At 58.0% G+C, this 15,116-nt stretch overlaps 1 protein-coding gene and 1 non-coding gene across 2 annotated transcripts; both read right to left on the reverse strand.

Annotated features, from left to right (window-relative positions):
• Positions 1-614: 614 nt before the first annotated feature.
• On the reverse strand, positions 615-12,155 carry PYGM (glycogen phosphorylase, muscle associated). Its single transcript, XM_027578950.1, has 20 exons — positions 11,901-12,155; positions 10,771-10,872; positions 10,585-10,663; positions 10,394-10,497; positions 9,874-10,005; positions 8,465-8,576; positions 8,295-8,377; positions 7,592-7,735; positions 7,175-7,267; positions 6,792-6,938; positions 6,451-6,614; positions 5,925-6,039; positions 5,407-5,508; positions 4,926-5,073; positions 4,565-4,623; positions 4,295-4,436; positions 3,682-3,889; positions 1,436-1,570; positions 1,151-1,217; positions 615-1,037 (listed from the first exon to the last, which is right to left on the reverse strand). Exons 1-20 carry the CDS (start codon positions 12,141-12,143, stop codon positions 888-890), a joined length of 2,529 nt encoding a protein of 842 aa, XP_027434751.1. The 5' UTR covers positions 12,144-12,155; the 3' UTR covers positions 615-887.
• Positions 12,156-14,549: 2,394 nt separating this feature from the next.
• On the reverse strand, positions 14,550-14,622 carry TRNAE-CUC. The gene has a single exon. It is a non-coding gene; the product is annotated as a tRNA-Glu (tRNA).
• Positions 14,623-15,116: the final 494 nt, after the last annotated feature.

Consider the following 15,116-nt stretch of genomic DNA (forward strand, 5'->3'; position numbering starts at 1 on the left):
TGGAGGCTTGCCCTTTCCTGCCTCAGGGCTGGGGAGGCAGAACCTCCCCTACACCTCAGTCTTGATAATATGAGGCCCAGGAACAGGCCGTTTCTGGTCCTCAGTTTCCCCAAAGTGGGAGGGGGCAACACTGGCCTAGCCTAGACGGTCTGTGAGTGTCCCCCGCCCTAACTCCCCGACTTCAGACCAAGCGTAGCCACCTGCTTAGAGACCCTTAAACGCCGCAGTGGGGCGGGGCTAAGGGCGGAGTCCAAAAGGCGTCAACCACCCACAGGCTCCTCCCCCTCCCAAGTCCTGGCCGGGACAGCGTGGATCCTCGGTAGTCCCGGAGGCCTCTGCCCAAGTCCCAGCTCCCGGCCCCGGTGGGCTCCACCCAGGAGACGCCCCGCCCTCGGCCAGCCTGGCAGGCCGCTGACCTAGTATGGACACAGCTCTGGGAAGAGAGGCGTGGAGGGTGACGCCTGAAGGAGGCTGGAGAGTCTCGGCCCCGCCCCCATGGGCTGCCCCCTCCTTCCGAGGGGACGCACCTGCGGGTGGAGGGGTGGGGCACGGTGACTGCGCGGCGGCTGTTAGGCCTGCCCAGAGCTAAAAATATTTCCCAACAGACAGAGGAATAAGGAGGCTCCCAAGGAGAATCAATTTATTGGGGAGTGGGTGCAGTCGGTGAGACCCATACTAGGAGGGGCAGGGAGCCGGAGAACAGGATGGGAGCAGCGTCCTCAGTCATGCTGGACACGAGGATCTTGACGCCGGGGGAAAATGGGGGGTTCCAGGAAAAGGTTGAGAGATCTAACTGTAGTACCCCCCTCCGGACGAAGAGCTGGGGTTGGCCCACCCAAGGGATTGCAAACAAACTCAGGGGCCAGTTTGGGGTCCGGTCTGGAGGCTCAGATGGTCTTGTCAGGGGCTGGCAGGCGCGTGCGTGAAGGCTCTATGCCCCAGATATCCTGGGCGTACTGGGCAATGGTTCTGTCACTAGAGAACTTGCCTGATGCGGCTATGTTGCGGATCACCATCCGCGTCCACTCTCTTGGGTTCTACAGGCCAAAAGACAGCTCTGGGTTCATTCTGCCCGTGGGATCCCCAACATCCACCACAGCCCAGCCAGGGCCACCAAAGCCTTGCTGACCCCTGGCCCAGGACGCCTCACCTTGTACAAGGCACTGACTTTCTCCTGGCATCTAATGTAGTCTTCGTAATCTGCAAAGACTTTAAACCTGGAAAGGAATAGAGAGGCAGGGAGTTCCATGAAGTCAAGGGCCAAGCCCGTCCTCTCCTGGTGGTCTTCCGGGGGCCAGGAGAGTAAAGCTGCTTCCAAAGGAGCAAAGGAGCCTGGCCCCAACTGCCCAGGACCGCTGCCCAGCCTCCCCACACCGCACCTGAGCCGTTCAGCCCAGCAGCCCCACCTGCACGGTTCCCTGGCCAGTCAGCTCACCGGTCGTGGTGCATGAGCATGTTGACGATGTTCTTGAACAGGTCCGGCTGTTTGGGGGAGAAGAAGCCACTGCTCAGCTGCTCAATGATCTGCCGAAGCTCGGGAATTCGGTCATAGTACTCCTGGGCGTTGTACCTGTGGGGAAAGAGCGGTCAGCGCCATGGAAAGGAGTTCCTGGTTCCTCCTCCCAAGAAAACCCGAGAAGTCCTAAGCGCCAGGGTCAAAACCCAGGCCCAGCCTGCTGCTGCCCTCTCCGGAGCAGCTGCACCACCTCTGGCGGTCCTTCCCTGGCGGCCCCCTCCCTTCTCTGCCCAGCTTTTCAACCCCCTTCTGTGCTTGAGGCCCCAAACCAAGTGCTCTTCTGCACACACACCGCTACCTCTGCTAACCAGTATGTTTCCTTCCGGAATGCCTGGGCTCAAAACCCTCCCCAAGGCCAGTCTCATCTCTTTCCTTCCCTCCCCACCTCCATCCAGCCACTCAGGCCAAGGAGTGGGTGCAGTGGGTCAGGATCCACAAATACGAGGGGGCAGGGAGCCAGAGGACATCCCTCACCCCGATCCCCAGCACTGACGCTGGAGGCCACTCTCCTCGCACTCCGGTGTCAGCCCACACACTGGGGCCCCCACCTGCACTTTGCCTCCTCCTCCCCTGCAGTCCAGTCTCCACCTCGCAGCCAAAACCGTCCTTCTGGAGCCTGCTTCTGAACATGTTGGATCTTGCTCAAAACATGTCCTATCTCCCTCCTGTCCAAAGGACACAGTCTGAACTTCCTAGTCAAGCCCAACAGGAGAATTTCCTTTCAGTATTTAATGCCAGCTCTCAGAAGCAGTTGGGGGGAGCGTAAACTGGTACCAACTTTCTGGAAGGCCATTTGGCAACATGCATCAGGAGCCTTAAGAACTCATACTTTAAAAAAAAAAAACAGAAAGAAAAGAAAAAAAGAACTCATACCTTATTTGACTCAGATATATCCCCTCTACTAATTATCTTAAGGAAATAAAGATGGAGACATGGGTGTAAAAGGATGATCATCACAGGGATATTTACACTGCCGAACAGCAGAAATCAACCTAATGTCCAACACTATGGAACTAGTTCAATAAGTTATGACACCTCCATTTTGATGGAACCCCGTGCAGACATTTAAAATATTTTAAAGATTGGGGCGCCTGGGTGGCCCAGATGGTTAAGCACCTGCCTTCAGTTCAGGTCATGATCCCGGGGTCCTGGGATCGAGCCCCACATCGGGCTCCTGGCTCAGCGGGGAACCTGCTTCTCCCTCTCCCTCTGCCTCTCCCCCAGCTCATTCTCTCTCTCTCTGTATCTCTGTGTCTCAAATGAATAAATAAAAATCTTAAAAAAATAAAATAAATATTTAAAAACTGTTTAATGATATCAGGAGTCAAAATTGTGTGAAGGCATCAAAATTGTACAGGTGTTGGTCCCAACTTTTACAGATACACACACATAGGTAAGTATGTAGAAAAAGAGCTGTGACTTTAAAAATGGCTGATGAGATTATGAATGACAGTTATTTTATTCTTTGTGGTTTTGTATGTTTCCAATTCAGGAGCATGTATTGCTTTTATGATAAGGAAAAAAATATATTTTAAAATAAATTTTAAGGGCGCCTGGATGGCTCAGATGGTTGGGCGTCTGCCTTCGGTTCAGGTCATGATCCCAGGGTCCTGGGATCGAGTCCCACATCGGGCTCCCTGCTCCTTGGGAGCCTGCTTCTCCCTCTGCCTATCTCTCTCTCTCTCTCTCTCTCTCTCTCATGAATAAATAAATAAATAAAAAGTTTAAAAAAAATAAAATAAAATAAATTTTAAGAAACATAAAGCCAGGAAAATATCTACCTTGAAAAATGGCATTTCCGACCACAAACACAGCTGTACATACTCTACTTATATTTCCCTTTTTGCCACAGCTGCCAGGGGGTCAGGATTTAATTTTACTCCAGAATTCCAGAAATAATATCATGTCCTAGGATTGATATAATTTTCTTTTCCTTTGCCTTGAGTTCTGTGTGGCTTCTTTCTTTTCCTATGCCATTAACCTCATGTGTTATAAGTTACCTCAAAAGTTCTCCAGAATCCTGAGGGCCAAAACTAAGACCGTACACAGGCTGGACCAGCCTTTCCAGGCATGCCCTCTGGCCCCCCAAGCCCTACCCTCCAGGAGCCACACCTCGGTGCCTCCTGCCCACGGACTGTGAACTTTGGAGCCCTTGCCCCCCATACCCTCTCTGGTCAAGCTTTTCCACATCCTCCACCCGCATGCCGAAGATGAAGAAGTTCTCTTCTCCCGCCTCTTCCGCCATCTCCACATTGGCCCCGTCCATGGTGCCGATGGTCAGAGCCCCATTGAGCATGAACTTCATGTTGCCCGTGCCTGAGGCCTCAGTGCCTGCTGTGGAGATCTGCTCAGAGAGGTCAGCGGCGGGGATCACTGTGGGGAAGCAGCAGGGGACAAGCTCAGCTCCAGGAATAGTCCCACCCCAGCCGGGGACCTGCGGAGTTAACCGGATTCAGACGCCCTCCACCCAACCCTACAGAAGTCACCCACTGAGTCTCCCTCTCATCACCAGCCCCCTGTCACTGCTTGGTGATCCTTGAACACCCGAGATCTACCCTGGACTCTCTCCCCAACCCTGCCCCACTGTGTGTGTGATTTGAAGGGCAAATCTTCCCTATCATTTCTGCCTGAAATTCCACCATGAAAGGGGGACATCCTCGTGATTTGAGCATTGTCCTCTCCAGATTCTGCTTCCAAGTGCCAGCATGCTAGGAACAGGTAACCAATAGCTCTTCCTGGCACTGAACTCATCAGAGCCTCTCTCTGGTGGCACCCCACCTTTCTCTGCCAGCGAGACTCGGTAGTTCTCCAGGAAGATCACACGGAGGCGGTCTCCTACCACCGGGTCATGGTTAACCACATCCCCAATGGCCGTGATGAGTTTGATGATCATCTTGGCCATGTGGTATCCAGGGGCAGCCTGTGGGGGCAGAGTCTGGGGTCAGCCCCACAGCCCGGCCCCCTACCCCCTATCCTGCAACCCAGCCAGGTCAACCTCAACCTGGGTGTCGAAGGACCAGAGCCACAGTCTGTGTCCTGGCTTCTCACCTTCCCTCCAATCATCACAGTTCGGGGCACAACAAACCTATTGGGTTCCTGCTTGATGCCTGTAGAGAAACAGAGCAGAGATCAGTGGACCAGGTCTTCCCTCTGGGTAACCCCTCCTGACAGCACCCATCCAGCCAGGGCCTTGGCCAGGAGACAGTGGACCTGATTTGGGCAACCACTTGCTATGTGACCTCAGATCTGCCATTTTCCCCCCCTCTCTGAGCCTCAGTTTGCCGTCTATGAAATGGGGATAATCCCATGTCCCAAGAGTTGTCCCAAGGCCAAAGGAGAGACATTGATTAGGAAGTATGGAGTACACAGAGGAGAGCCCCAAGAGACCAAGTGAAACCCTGCCACTCACGGTTGTACAGGGTGATGATGTGGAGGCAGTTGAGGAGCTGGCGTTTATATTCGTGAATTCGCTTCACCTGGATGTCGAAGAGCGAGTTGGGGTTGATATGGACTTTGTATTCCTTCTCTAGGTATGCAGCGAACTTTAACTTGTTTTCCTGAAGGGAGGGAGGGAGAAGAGCTCACCAACAGGCCTCAGCCTCAAGAAATCCTACAGTGTAATTTCTTTCCCAGAAAGGTGGAGGATGGGAGTCTCGCTTGCCGCCCCCTCCACGCCTGCCCCAGAGCAGACATTGCTAATCAATGTCAGCACTTTTCCAGGGCCATCAGCTGATGCCTTCTCGCCATGGACTCCAGGCAACTTCTACCAGGGGCCTGAGGTTGCAGGAGAGACGGGCTCCCCTGGCCATTCCCGGACGCAGGCAACCGGCGCCTCCAGCACGCTCCCTCCCACGCTTGGCACGAGGGTCCCGAGTTGTCGCACTGCCTACCTGCTTCACTTGAGCCACATCCCGGATAAAGGCTTCATCATCCACAAAGGAGAGCAGTTTGCGCAGCTGGTCCAGGTCTGAGATGTAGTCCTCCCCAATGCGCTGCGGGAGATGGCGGTCAGGCCTATGTCCCTCTTCTGTCCTCCCTCACAGAGGGGTCCCTTTCCAGGTCAGCCAAGCCCTGTCCCCAGCAGACAGCCCCTCCTTCTCCAGCCTCCAGCAGAGGCGTGGGGTGTGCACAGCCATCTTCCCTCTGGACCTTGAGCTCTGATGGCTGACCCCACCTGACCCCAGCAGGCCTTCCTCCTGGCCTTTTCCTCAGACAGGCAATGACCCCGAAGCCCTGCTCACAGTCTCTGCCCCCTGCCGGTCTCACTTCTGATGTGACCTGCTGATGACCCTCTCCATTAGACTGTGAACCCGGGGGCCCCCTACAGTGACCCACCTCCACATCCATACACAGCTGATCCCTGTAGTGACCCGTGTTGACTCCTAGTGGCCATACAGTGACCTCTCACCTCAGCAATGACCTCTGCCAGCCCAGGGTTACACATAACTAGCCAGCGACGAGGGGTGATGCCGTTGGTCTTATTCTGGAACTTATGAGGCTCCAGCTCGTAGAAGTCCTTGAAGCTGCAGGATGGGGTTGGAGGGTCAGTACTCGTCCCTGTGGGATGAAGGCCTCCTCCCTGAGGCCTTACCCTGCTTTCTTGCTGAGAGGGGCCTGGAGGTGAGGGGGTGGTTGTGTGTGAGAGGGGGTCATCTGGGGACAGAAGTGTTCTGGACATCAGGGCCACGATGCTTATAAAAGCCGTGCTACCTGTGGAAAGGGCCAGCAGGGGTCAGGTAGTGCCCCTCCCCCGCCCCCCCCGCCCCCCCCCCCGCCCCCGGCCCCCGGCCCCCGGCCTGTATGTCAAGGAGGTGGGCCAGGGGCGGGGCCAGCGAGAGGGGCGGGGCCAGTGGGAGGGGTCTCACGGAGGGGCCAGAGGGAGGGGCAGGACCAGCAGGGGGCGGAGCCAGCGGGAGGAAAGGGAGGTGTCTCACATGGTCTTCTTGAGGATCTCTGAGTGGATGCGAGCCACGCCGTTGACCGCGTGCGACCCGGCGATGCACAGGTGGGCCATGTTGATGCGCTTCACTGTGCCCTCCTCCACCAGCGACATGCGCCGCAACCGGTCTACATCCCCTGGGAACGCAGCTGCCACCCGCTATGCGGCGACAGCCCAGAGCTCAGGCACGGACCTGTAACCCAGGTCCCCAGCCCCATACCCCCAGAGCTCCGCGCATAGCGCCCCCCCCCCCCCCTCACCCCCGCTAGTGTCAGGATGCCTACTGCGAGCAGCCTTCCCCAGCCCACGCCCCCAGCCCAGGGCTCCTCCGCTCACATTCAGGAAGCGCTGGTTGATCTCATAGATGATCTGGAGGTGGCGGGGCAGCAGCGTCTCAATAAGATGCACGGGCCAGCGCTCCAGAGCCTCGGGCAGCACAGTGTGGTTGGTGTAGGCGCAGGTCCTGACTGTCAAGTCCCAGGCCTGATGGGCAGGATGGGGAGTCAGGAACCCTGGGGCCTAACCGCCAGGGCTCTCTACATGCACAGTATGCAGCCAGGAGCCTGGGCCCTGCCACCGAGGAGCAGGTTTGAGGACACTCGCCCTCTGGGCCTCACACTGCGGTCTGTTCCACGGGGGCGGCACTCCCATATTTCCGCTTCTCACACTGGGAAGGGAACCCTGGGACGGAAAGAGGGTCAGTCACTCCTGAAGCTCACCTTGTCCCAGTCAAGCCGCTCCAGGTCCACCAGGATCCTCATCAGCTCAGGGATGGCCAAGGAGGGGTGGGTATCATTTAGCTGGATGGCCACCTGTGGAGAGGGGGGCTGGGAGTCAGTCTGGGATCCAAACCACGGCTGTGATCACTGTCCTTTGCCCCTTCGAGCCCCCTCCAAGGGCCCACATGGCCCCAGGGCAGAGCTGGGGGTAGAAGTCCTCAGAGGGGCAGCTGTGGGCAGGAGGAGGGGGGCAGTCCCCAGGTGATGTGCCCATCGATTGAGGGTCCTGAGCAGGGTACCCTCAGCCTCTACTTCCTCCTCTATAAAATGAGTGGGGCAGGCGGAGGCTGGAGGGGAGAGGTGGCGGCACACACGTCATGGGAGGTGTGGAGAGGGGCCCTCCCTGGGCCCTGGTACCTTATCCGGAAAGGCATCGAAGCTCGTGCGCACAGGGTCGCAGCAACCGAACTTGGAGGACTTGAAGCGGCGGATGATGTCCTGGAGGGTGGCGGCCACTACAAAGTACTCCTGCTTCAGACGCAGCTCCTTCCCCTCAAAGAACTGGGAACAGTCCAAGGCAAGGTTAAGCAAGTCAAGGTTGGGGGGGTTGGCTAACACTGCTGCGGGTGGGGCCAGGAGACTCCTGCCCACGCCGAGGCCCTTGAGCCCTGAACAAGCCCCACCTCCAGGGCCCAGGGGTCTTTCGCCCACCGAGAAGTAGTGGCGGGGGATGGTGTTAGGAGGGAGGCACACAAGGACCGGTATTGTCAGCATCACCAGGGAACAGCAGATCCAAAGTGCCCTGCCCTAGCTTGCTGTCCCCAGGACTTAGGTGTCCTTTTAAAGAACTTGGGGGGAAAACAAAGACACACAGGAGCCAACAGTATGTCCCTGGGTGCAGGGCACGTGGCTGGCTCAGTCAGAAAAGCACGTGACTCTTAATCTCCGGGTCGTGAGTTCAAGCCCTGCATTGGGTGTAGAGATTACCAAAAAATAAATAAACTTAAAAAACAAAAACTATGTCCTGGGTGTGACTAGGGCACCCAGGGACAGTCCCTCCCAGTCTTTGCCCTCTCCCAGGCCCTCAGGCTTCCTGTCCCCAGCCCAGGAGGTGACATACGTTGTCATTGGGGTACAGGACACGCGAGATGTTCTCAGCGAGGTTTCGATCCAGCACAGCTTGGATGTAGCCACCGACGTTGACTGAGGGGTGAAAGTGGGGACAGCGTCAGGCCGGGGCTGAGTGTGGGCGGGGTGGGCGGGGCTGCTGGTGGCCAGGGCTGGACTCACAGTCCTTGAGGTTGAAGTCATTGGGGGCCTTGGCCGACCACAGGCGCATGGTGTTGACGATGTTGTTGCGATAGCCGGGTACCGGCGTGTCGTAGGGCATGGCCAGCACCACCTGCAGGGGTGTCGGGCTTGGTGTCAGGAGCTAGGTATCTGCCACATGAGTCGTGGGGCCCTGAGAGCTGGCATTCCAGCCTTTGTCCCTGTGCTTTGCCAGTTCCCAGCCCTGGGTTCCTGCGCCGACTCTGGGTGACCATGAGCAAGCCTCTCAGCCTCTCTGGACCTCGTCCATAAAGAGAGGACCCCCCCCCCAGGACCTCCCCACACCCCCCACCCCACCTTGCCTGGATGCTTGTGAGGATTACAGGGGGCAGTGATGAGCCCGGAGCCCGGAGCTGGGCTCTCTGTTGGTGGCCACCCTGCAGGGATGGGGATGAGCTGGCCCACCTGGTCTGAGCGCAACCTAGAGGATTCTCTGGGCGCATGAGAGGGCTGGGGGGAGCCTGGGGCCCTGCTGAAGGGGACACAGATGTCAAGGCCATCCCAAGGGCTTATGCCCGCTTGACCACAGGGCTAATCGGCAGTATCTAATGCAGGCCCCACCTCCCGCAATGAGCAGACGTCAAAAATCGCCGCCAATGGTTCCTGCTACCACGGACCTGGGGGCACATCCACGCCCACCAGGGGGCAGCACCCTTTCTCCCCAACACTAAGTCACTGAGCCGCGGACTGGAACAGAGTGGAAGCTGCATCTCAGAGAGGGAAGGGACTGGCCCAGGAGCATAGAGCTTGGTGGGCAGCCAGAGCCCCTGCGGAATCGTTATCACGATGGCAGCGGAACCAATGCCTGAGTCTGGAAGCCAAGAGGTTTCTGTGCAGCCCTCTGGAGGCCCATGACCTGCAGCCACAGCAAGAGAACTGACGGGGCTGGGATTCAGACACCTGGTTTGGCTTTCGGCTCCCTCTAACTTGTCGTGTGACCTTGAACAAGTCAGTTCCTCTCTCAAGGTTTTCACTTTCTCCCTGTCCCCCTTTCTGGGCTGTTGCTTTGCTCCCCATCAAGCTGCCAGTTTCGATGTGCTGGGGAGTCAAGTCACCGTGATTATTCTTGGCTGAGTCTAATGGGGTGGAAAGGAACCAGGTCAGGGAAAGGGCACTGGTGGAGCAGGGTGGCCTCTCTCCTCCTCCTGGGCTCTGTGCTTTGGCCTGGCTCCTCTGTGATCCTGTCTCCAGCCTCTCCTGGCTCCAACTGTGTGACCTTGAGTAAGTCACTTAACCTCTTTGAGCCTCCGTGTCCTCCATTATAAGTAGCCCTGGGTCCAGTAGCCTCCAGGCTCTTGCCCTGTATCTCCTTGTTTTCTTCCAGAGCCTCCCCACTTCCCTCTCCCTGGCAGCTCCCCCAGCTCCCTCACCTGTGTGTCTACCCACTTGGCCCCCTGGTTGGTGTGTTCCACTCGGCCATAGAAGTGCACCGGCAGCGTGAACTCGGGGCGGCCCTTCTCCCAGGGGTTTCCATAGCGAAGCCAGTCATCAGCCTCCTCCATCTGAGCCCAGGGCAGGGCGGGGAGAAAGGAAGGCAGCGTCAGACCCAGGCTCAGACCCAGACGTACACCACAGGGGGCAGTGGGTAGGGCAGGAGCCAGAGCCTTGGTATGCCCTCTCTAGAGTGTAATTTAAGGGCCCTAGGGTGGGTCCCTGGTCTGGTGGGGTATCCAATGGGACATGGCATGTGTATGGGAGTCTGAGAGGTTCCATAGGCGTGGACCACCTGTTCCAAGAGTGACCAGCAGGTTTTGGGGCCGGGGGAAGGGACAAGGATGCTTTCTGTCAAAGCTGAGGCTGGTTCTGGATCTATCCAGAGGTGGATGACCCAATGGGGGTCCTCTCCATCATGCCTGGGTCCCCACAAGGCCAGGGCCCAAGGTTGCTCACCTGCCAGCCCCCGCAGATCTTCTGGTTAAAAATCCCAAATTCATAGCGGATCCCATAGCCATAGGCAGCCAGGCCCAGTGTTGCCATGGAGTCCAGAAAGCAGGCTAGGGGTTTGCAGGGAGGTGGGTGTCAGGGACCTGGCAGAAAGGAACCCTACTGCCCACCCCACCCCTGCCACCCTGCCCACTTACCGGCCAGCCGACCCAGGCCCCCGTTGCCCAGCCCCGCATCCTCCTCGATCTCCTCCAGCTCCTCCATGTCCAGGCCCAGCTGGAGGGGGGAGGGTGTGGCAGTGGTCAAGGCCAAGGGCCAGCAGGTGAATCCCCCAATTCCTCAGCTTGCCCCACTCCCTGCCCCGCTCCCAGCCCCCTCCACACCTGGTAGGTAGCCTCATCACAAGCATTCTCCAAGGCCAGGTTCACCATGGTGTTTTGTAGTGTCCGTCCCATGTAGAACTCCAGAGACAGGTAGTAGATCCTCTGGCCGGAGAGACAAGTGCAGGGGAGGGGTCAGGGCTGCCCAGCAGCATTTGGCCAGGCCTCTCACACCTCCTGTCCCACTCCTCGGGCCCGGCACGTGCCAGCCCTGTCTCCATTTATTTTCTCCCCATCTCAGGCTTCCGGACCCATCGGGAAGGTTCCGGCCCAGCATTTCCTCTGACTTTGGACACATGGCTTTTCTTCTCTGGGCCTCAGTCTCCACATCTGGGAAATGGGGCTGCCCTATCTACCTCGGGGATTGAGGTGCTTAGGAGAGGTGAGAACCCCTGCCATCTCACACGAGCCTCCCGACGGCCCACCGGGGAGTCAGGACGTGGAGAAGCCCCTCCAAGTACTCCCCCAGAGGGGAAGGCCAAGGTAGTGGAGAAACCAGTCATTTGCTCAAGGTCACCATGACTCACGGCTAGAGTTGGCCACCTCCTGTCCTTGTGGTGCCCAGTCCCCCTTGGTCCTCAAGCCTCAGCCCCAAGAAGAGGACAGAGGATGCTGACGGTACCTGGCCTCCTGGTTTCCTAGGTTCCCCTCCCTGGCCCACTCGCCTGCCCCTCCCCCTCCCCTGCCCACGAGTGTCAGGTTGCTGACATTTACCATGACCCCAGCAGACACTTGATCCCACTACCCCAGCTGTCCCGGCCGCACACCAGCACCACCCACTCCACGGAGACACCACGCTCATATTGAATGACCCGGCCTTCCACTTCAGGTCCAACCCAGGCCGCAGGGGTCTTCCCGACCACCAGAAGCCCCTCTGCTCTCTGAATGGGCACTTGCCTTTGCAACCAGCCTGCCTGATCTGAGCCCTGCAACCTGCCCGCCACCCTGCCCCCGGGTTTCTCTGCCCGGGGTTGTCCCTGCCCCAGCTGCACTTGGCACTCCTGCTCCTCCAACCTCAGCAACCTGGAAGGACCCTTTATTCGAAGGACCCCCCACGAAGGGCCGCCACTTCGTCAGGATCTCCCGGGTGGGGGCCCCAGCCCATTTCCCACCCGGGGCGCCCCAAGCAGCACCTTGGGGTCCTTCTCGTAGTAGTGCTGCTGCGTGCGGATCCAGCGACCCACGAGGTGGTCGCGCACGGTGTGGGCCAGCGCAAAGTAGTAGTCCCTCGGGGTGGCCACATTGCGGTCCTTCACGAGTGTGAAATGGAGGTGCCGGTTGAAGTTCTTCTTGAGGTCGGTCACATTCTCCACGCCAGCCAGGCCACGCACGCTGATTTGCTTTCTCTTCTCCTGGTCTGACAGGGGCCGGGACATGGCTGCGGGAGGGCAGGCCTGACTGATGGGTGGACAAGCAGCCTCGAGCAGTGCCTCTAGCCAGGGAGTGGAGATTCCCCCCCTGGCTGCCTGGGGTTTTAAAGCCTGGCTCCGGGCGGCTTGCCCCGCCTCCCCCTGCAATGGGAGGGTCTTGGCCTGGCAGCTCAGGGAGCTATTTTGGGGGCAAAGGAGGAGGGGGAGAGGGGAGAGGGGCAGGGAGAGCAGGCCCAGCCTGGCTCATTCACAGCCTGGGGCTGACCCACTTCCTCCAGGCCTCGCGCACTGGGGTCTTCTGTGCCTGCCTCAGAGACAAGATGCCGGCACGTCGAGTGCTGCCTGAGAGGCCTGAGGCTTCACTGGAGCTCAGGGGCTGTGCCTTTGGCGAAGAGGTTGCCCTGATCCGGGCCCTTTCCCTGGGGGTTGTGGATGAAGGGTGGGGCCAGATTTTGGCCTCATTCAGGGCTCCTGGAGAAGCCAAGGAGGGCTGTCAGGGGGCAGGTGTCAGGAGGCTCAGCCTTCATCAGAGCAGCTGGGCTTCTGTTTTAGACATTTGCCCAAAGACCACCAACCACCAGCTGGAAGACCTCTGGTCAAGCTTCCATGGTGGCCCTCCCCGGGGACGGGGCAGGGGACTGGGCCTAGGTGGGGAGGTCATATGCTGTGGCAACAGGGGCCAGGACACCCCCATGCAGGCTTAAGGGCCAGGAGCCGAGGGTCAGCTGAACAGAAGAGGTGTAGCCAACAAAGGACACTGGGTGCCCGAGAAAAGGGGGACCAGGACTCTGGGTTCCAGGGGGTGGTATGGAGGAAGGAGGTCGCCTGAGGCAGGGCTACTGCCCCCCCCAAAGCTGAGCCACCCTGAGTTCCCCCTGTTGCTGTCCTTCAAGGAGCTCTGAAGTGACCTTTTGAGAGGGATGGTGGTCAGATTACAGGCCAGCTTTGGCTAGGGACTGCCAGCCTAGAGCAGGGGCCTCTGGGAACTGTAGTCCTGGGCCCACAGTGGTGGAATAGACAAGCATCCCCCACTGACTCATAGTACTGGCCAGTGGTATTAGGTCTCCCTGTGACACAGCTGCCAGGTGACTGGAGCCCTCCTCCCCTTTGTTCCTCCCACCCGGGCCACATACGGGACCGGAATTCAGTGGGCCCAGGGATCACAGCTGTGACCTTACCCGTAAACTGGGAGCCTCTGCACCCAGAGCTGGACACCACTCACTCGTCTTCACGGCTGGGCAGCTACGGGACTGTCCCCAATCCACTGCTCATGCCCTGGCCCCAGCACTGATTGCTGTGCGACCTTTAGCTGGTTGCTTTACTTTTCTGAGCCGTTGAATTCCTTCATCCAGTTTATACTCTCAAATGAGAATATAAATTCCTGCCTCCTCCAGCTGCTGCCTCCTACTCTTGTGGAGGCAACTTTGGATCCTGCTTTGTTCTTTGAGCAAAAGGAGCCCAGGGCTTTGTGCTATTTCAAAGGATGCCTGGGCCTCCCAGGGCAGTGGGCTGGTAGAGAGGGGCTGGGTGTTCTGGTCTGAGGGCCAAGGAAGCAGGTCAGAGGCCTGGACCAGCTGCAGGGTGCTACTGAGAGCCTGGTTTGGGGGAAGGCTGAGCTGTCTTCGAGGACATTCTGAGCCACGGCAGACCCAGGCCTGGAGGTACAAGCTTAGCGTGGGGTCTAAACTCCGAGTCTTCCAATTCCCGAGCCCTGCTCTCCCCTGCCCCCAAACAGCATTAAGGTGTTGATCTCCCATAGCTGCCATGCTTCAAAGTGAGAAAAAAGATCAGGAAACACCCAAATGTGCCTACAGATGTAGTGGGAATATAGAAAACTTCCTTACATTTCACGGTATTTTCCAGTTTCTCCTTTTGGTCTTTTGTATGCTCTAGTTCAATAGGGTGCTTGGTGGCTCCGTGGTCTCTTCTGAGCCCCCATCCCCAAGGCTCCCCGCCAGGGCTGTGCCTCTGCAGGGGTCACCCACCCTCCAAGAACCTGGTCTCCAGCCTTGGCTCGCATCTGGGGCTGCTGGGCCCGGGGTTGCTCTCAAGAGGCTGCTCTGAGTCAAGCTCAGAAGGCTCCTTGGTGCTTAGTGCTCCCTGGAGAAAGCCACCCGTTATCTGTGCTGTCACCTCACACCCCTGTTGTGGCAGCGTCCTGGCCACACAGCTCTTTTACTGACCCCTAGTTGCCTACCAGTTTCTTTTCCTGCCACTAAGGACATGCTCCCAAACCATTCCCAAATTCTCCTACTCCCCAGTTGAATCCAGTGCTCTTCCAGCCGACTGGTTCTGATGCCCCGCTCTGCATCAGCGCTGTGCTCGCCCTTCTTCGGGGCTCAAGGCACTTGCTCAACTGGGACTTGGCCTGTTTCTACTAGGAAACAAATTCCTTTTTTAAAGTAGGCTCCGTGCCCAACGTGGGACTTGAACTCACAACCCTGAGATCGAGAGTCCCACGCTCTACCGACTGAGCCAGCCAGGCACCCAGAAATTACTTTTGATTTCTCCACCTTCCTTCCTTGTGGGTCCCTTCCATCTTTGCTGTCTGTGCCCCCCCCAAACTGTTTCCAGGCTTTTTCCAGGGGTGACCCCACCCTGGGGCCCCTCCGTTTATTTTGCAAGCCCCAGCCCAGCATGAGACCTTGAAGGCTCAAACTGACCCACTTCGTGTCCTAATGTCCTCTGCAATTCCTCACTCCCCCGTGCTGCGGGTGCAGATCAAGCTGGAACCCTGGAAGCACTTAATCAACTTGAATAACCCAAGGTTGTTTATGTCTTACTAGGTTTCTAACCAGAAATCCTGCCTCCTTTTCAGACCAATCTTGGGTTTCTCCAGAGCCCTAACGCTGACCTTTCCCAACTGGTATTCCTTTCACCAACCCAGCTGGGGGGAGGGGGGGCGGTGCAGACGGGAACAGACCTGGTGGAGCTAAGGTTTTTTCCTCCACCCGAGGTGGTCTGAAGGTGGGTGGGAAA

This window comes from Zalophus californianus, chromosome 11 (assembly GCF_009762305.2).
Source record: "Zalophus californianus isolate mZalCal1 chromosome 11, mZalCal1.pri.v2, whole genome shotgun sequence".
NCBI lineage: Eukaryota > Metazoa > Chordata > Mammalia > Carnivora > Otariidae > Zalophus > Zalophus californianus.

Bases quoted from the DNA above. Each gene is read 5' to 3' on its own strand.
- PYGM (XM_027578950.1), bottom strand. From the start codon at position 12,143: ATGTCCCGGCCCCTGTCAGACCAGGAGAAGAGAAAGCAAATCAGCGTG. The intron at 6,939-7,174 runs GTGAGCTTCAGG...CCTGCCCATCAG, and splicing joins AGCGGCTTGACTGGGACAAG to GCCTGGGACTTGACAGTCAG. The intron at 1,571-3,681 runs GTATGGGGGGCA...CTTTCCCCACAG, and splicing joins GAAAAGCTTGACCAGAGAGG to GTACAACGCCCAGGAGTACT.